This window comes from Eucyclogobius newberryi, unplaced genomic scaffold (assembly GCF_026437365.1).
Source record: "Eucyclogobius newberryi isolate DKJ021-1_F unplaced genomic scaffold, fEucNew1.0.hap1 SCAF_5, whole genome shotgun sequence".
In the NCBI taxonomy this organism is placed as follows: domain Eukaryota; kingdom Metazoa; phylum Chordata; class Actinopteri; order Gobiiformes; family Gobiidae; genus Eucyclogobius; species Eucyclogobius newberryi.
This window is the reverse complement of record NW_027316167.1, coordinates 26030981-26035973: the sequence shown is the minus strand read 5'-3', so window position 1 is coordinate 26035973 and position 4993 is coordinate 26030981. Positions and strand designations below refer to the sequence as shown.

General features: G+C 43.6%; 1 protein-coding gene across 1 annotated transcript; it reads right to left on the bottom strand.

Moving 5' to 3' along the window:
* Positions 1-1557: 1557 nt before the first annotated feature.
* Positions 1558-4588, bottom strand: irx3a (iroquois homeobox 3a). Its single transcript, XM_072465085.1, has 2 exons — positions 4070-4588; positions 1558-3673 (listed from the first exon to the last, which is right to left on the bottom strand). The coding sequence occupies exons 1-2, from the start codon at positions 4286-4288 to the stop codon at positions 2618-2620; spliced, it is 1275 nt and encodes a 424-aa protein (XP_072321186.1). The 5' UTR covers positions 4289-4588; the 3' UTR covers positions 1558-2617.
* Between the last annotated feature and the right edge of the window lie 405 nt (positions 4589-4993).

The following is a 4993-nucleotide window of genomic DNA, read 5'->3' as shown; positions in this document are numbered from 1 at the left end:
TTATCTGTAAACTGTCCATGTTCATTTTCACTCCTTTTAGCAATTGCGTAATCCTGGTCATTTAAGGCCATTACGCTCCACGAATGATAAAAACAACACATAACAGGGTGAGAGTGCAAAGAAAAGACTGGTCTAACATCAAGCAGCTGGTTGATTGCGCTTATTAATATGCATGACGCAGTTAGATGAGGCTCTGAAGGCAGATAATTGATTAGACAGGAAGGCAACACAGTGAGAGGAGCAGCGAACAGCTCCGGAGCGTTCCCGCGGCTGCGTTTGTTTTAGAAGCGCCGATCCCAGCTCCAGAGAGGGAACAGACGTGCTGCAAGTCAAGTCCACACAGGCGTTCTGGGCGCGTTTCTGCAAGAACATCGTTTAGAGGACGACATTTTGGGACGACATTTTGTTTTCAGACCTTTGTTAAACTTAAAAACAATCACAGTGATGGATACAACTTCATGATGTACTTTTAGGTTTGTTTACAAAAAAGTAAATATATAACAGGCCTGTATGTTTCATTATCCTGACCATGGGATGTTTGCAAGTGATCGCAAGATTTTACTATTTCGACTTTTTTTTTTCCTTCTATAAATTCATTTGAAATATTTTTCTAAACTGTGTGTTTTAATTAGGCCTACATGCAGCGCAGCACAATTCCAAATTGTGTTTTTTTATATAGCAATATATCATATATTTAATTATTGCAAATACCATATGCTTTTTGTGCGGATTCTTCCATTCACGCTTTTATATTGACTCAATTCTGTTGATATTATTCAGATTTGCTGGTGGACAGTTTTAACCACCAGCCTGTAATCTCCATTTATTTTCATAAATATCATCGATATAAAATATATTTGTATGTAAATTAAACAAAGACATGATCCATTGGAGCCATAGTTATAAGGAGTAAAGAAAGCCCCAGTGCTGGTGATAATGTGGAGCTTCCACCGAGTAACGCCCGGTGACTGTAGAGGGAGCTCCAACACAGAGTTTACATTAAGTTCCTGTGATAAGCTCCCGTGCATATGATAACATCACAGAGGGAGAAACAAAATAAATGACGGCTTATTAATACGCGGAGATTATAGCCTACATTAGTGTAAAAGCGCAGCGCGCAGTGAGGAGCAGAGGACAGGCTCCTGTGTGATGTATGCGAGAGGAAAAGACGGTACAAATTGCGCATGATGAGATCTGGGAGTTGCACTTCTACAAAGCCAAAATCCATCTTCCGGATCAACTCAAACCGCTGTGGCCGAGCCCCCATGATCCCCTGCAATCATTCATTACCTCAATGCTCTTTAAACTGCGCGCTATGTTTTCTAAGAATTATGAAGCGAACGTACACTACTGCCTAAGAGGATAAACCATCGCGTAATTAACACGTGTTTTAGCAATTAATTAGTTCTAAATATTTGTGTTTTCAAATGTACTTGAAATTATTGTTGAATTTTGAGCCACAAAAGTGTTAAAATGTGTTCAGTGTGGCTAAAGAAAAGAAAAGAAATCTGAAAGGACAAATACCCTCAGAGAGCACCTGTGAAAAACAACTTCGTCTTAAAGTTGCAGCAGTTCATTTATTAGCCAAAATATAGACTTTGTACAATTTGGTTCACAAGTATGTACATATTCTCAACTTTATATACAAAACGTTTGAACATCAAATCCTCACAGAACTTACAGAAAATGAAAAGGGGAAACTCACAGACTACAGCTCATACATTATTACATTAGCAGTTTTACACGGACATGCTTACAATGTAGTATACAGAGATGTTTATAGTTATTTTACATTCCATATTTAAATGAAAAGGACGGATCGTGTGGGCACATGGGGTAGTGGAGGGGAAAAGAACCACAGTCAGCGCTGTTTCAGGCCTGGAATCAAATGAGATCTAAAGAAAACATTGTACTAATAATAGCTGCATCAAGAGCTTCAACACAAAGAGATACAAAAGAGACACTTGCTTTGCGAATATGCATCGAACTCATTTGCATGACCACAAACGAATAACACAGGCCTTGAAAAATAAAAATGTTTTTAAAAATTAAAGCAAAAAAAAAAGAACGGGTAAATGTGGCGTTTGAAAATAAACAAGAAATTATAAAACAATATGGCTCTAAAAGAAAACAAATTCCCAGCATATTCATCGCCAGTGTCTTTTTTCTACTGCGTAAAATGATTTGTATTTTAATTTTTAACTTTATTTTTATTTTCTTTACAACTCTCTCCATAAAGGCACTAGCTCTATCAGAAACAGTGGCAACAAATGAATATGTAAAAAAAAATACAAATAATTAAAAGCATATTACTCCAGGGTTGTAGATAATTGTACAGTTGCATTGCTAAATGTGAACCACATAATGAACGCACGCGGGCCTCCGCGTCCTGCTCCACCGATTTTGTTTCAATGCGTAAAAAGCGCTGAATTGGTTTGACAGACATTCGAACTCACGCACACCGCACGCACACACATTGTAAGCAGTAACACTGTAATACTGGTCTTCTGTGTGGCCTAGACAGACACAATCCATAGTCAGTCAAAAAGGGCTCTAAAATAATGAGTGGCAAGCAGTGGGGTAGCGTCTTTGTTTGGGCTGGTTCTACATGCACGTCTCAGTGTCGGGGACAAGTACCTGTGACAGGAGTCTCTGGACTATGGCTCTTATCCTCCGTTTGTCTGCTGCTGTACAGGGCCAGGCCTGTGGCCTGGTTTGCCAGTCCCAGGTAGTGGTTAGAGTTCAGTAAAGCCAGCTGATGCGCGGAGAAAGCTCGGTTTGTCCAGTTTTGAATTTTCCCAACGGGGCAAGAAGAAATGAGTCTGTGAGGGGCGATTATGGTCTGCGCCGCGGGTCCAGCGGAGTTAGCTCCGTTTATTTGTGGTGGGGATTTGCGTGGATTGTCAGGAGCCGTGGCTGTCTCTGCCAAAGACCAGATCTTTGGTTTCTGAGCAGCTGGAGCTGCGTTATTCTCTGAGGGAGGGGAGCCTGCAGACACTGCGTTAAGTTTTAACGGCTCCGGGTTGGACTGGGCCGTTTTAATGTCCAGTGAGGGGTGATGGTGGTGGTGGTGGTGACTGTGGAAGTGCTCTCGGTCCACGACTTTACTGTCTTTGCCCATAGCTTTTAGAAACCTCTGCTCAGGCCCTTGTAAATCCTCAAAGCCATCAGAAATCTCAGAGTCACTTCTCCCGTCCAGTTTATGCTCAGAGTGTAGGTCGTCCTGGTCATCCAAGTCGTCCTTATTTTCGATGTTCTCTGTGTCAATGTTCTCCAGGTCAATCTCCTCTTCGTCTTCCCTCTTGTCCCCCTCTTCCCCTTCATGGTCACTAGAGTAAACATTACCGTCTTCGTCAGTACGGTTCCGGGGAGCCCACGTCATCTTGTTCTCCTTCTTGAGTCTCCTCCTGGCGTTGGCGAACCAGGTGGACACTTGTGTGAGGGTCATCTTGGTGATGATGGCTAGCATGATCTTCTCTCCTTTAGTGGGGTACGGGTTCTTGCGGTGCTCGCTGAGCCAGGCCTTTAGGGTGCTAGTGCTCTCCCTCGTGGCGTTCTTGGGTCTGGACGGGTCCCCAAACTGGTATTGACCATAGGGGTAGAAGGCAGGGTGATGGTGGGCAAACCCTGGGTGCTGCACCCCGGGACTATCTTTTAGCTCATACTGAGCACCCTGCAAAAGAAAGCAACAACGTTAACACCAAACGTCAAACATTTATAAAAAACACCAACCAAGTATGTCAAATATTAAATCCAAGTTTTACAAAGTTTTAATTGGGACACTTAATTTAAACCGTATTTCAAAGCATACTTCAAGTCTTTTCCGCACTTGTGAGAGTGACGAAAATAAAATAAAAACTTTTACACAGCACATAAATTACGCTTTAAAGTGATAAAAAGTTAAGTTAACCACGTAGATTAATTTCTAAACGAACGAATATGTTCCAAAGTTTTCTGTCACTTTGAAAGTTTTACGCTCGAACCTGGAAAAACTTTCACCAAAGAGCGCGACTTGTAGTAACTTTTCTCGCGCGGGCCTGTAAGAAAAGAGGAGTATGGAAGAGCTTACCAGCTGGTTGAAGATAGATATATCGCTGGAGTAGGGCAGAAAGGCTCCATAGCCCTGCGCCGCGGCTGCGAAGGGAGATCCGTACATGCTGGAGAGGACGTTTGAGAGCGCACCAGACGGACTGAGCTCTGTCCCGCTCCTGGCGTTGCTCGGAAGTCCTTGGCGCTCCGGCGGGTAAATGGGCCGGATATACTGGTATCCCAGCTGAGGAAAGGACATGGCTGTCGGTAGAAGAGGTAAAGTCTGCTGCGGTCACACAAAGCAATAGAATTGCCTCGATATCCACTGTTCGCCTAAAGTGAGCGCATGTGGGCAACAAAAGGTGCGCGCGAGACAAGTCTATATTTCCTCTGGAGCGGCCAGTGTAAACGATCCGGTTGCGCCCCTTATTTCTTCCTCTTCTTCTTGCCAGCCTCACTTCCCTATTGATCTGGATGGACTAAGGTCAGGTCCTTACAGATTGCTTTAGATTATTGGGACTCCCTTGCTCAGATTGACATTTCTAGTCGTTTAGAAGCCCCTCCCATTTCTCAAATCTCACCCCTCTAACACGCCACACACCAAACAGCTCTCTCTCTCTCTCTCTCTCTCTCTCTCTCTCTCTCTCTCTCTCTCTCTCTCTCTCTCTCTCTCTCTCTCTCTCTCTCTCTCTCTCTCTCTCTCTCTCTCTCTCTCTCTCTCTCTCTCTCTCTCTCTCTCTCTCTCTCTCTCTCTCTCTCTCTCTCTCTCTCTCTCTCTCTCTCTCTCTCTCTCTCTCTCTCTCTCTCTCTCTCTCTCTCTCCTCCTCCTCCTCCTTTTCTCTCGTTCGGTCGCGCTCTCTCTCTTTCTCTCCCTCCGCTCGGAGAAGAAGTGCGCGGTCGTCTGCTCACTTGAATTAGATTTCAAATCTCATTTTATGTTATTCTTTGGTTAAACAATTAGGCC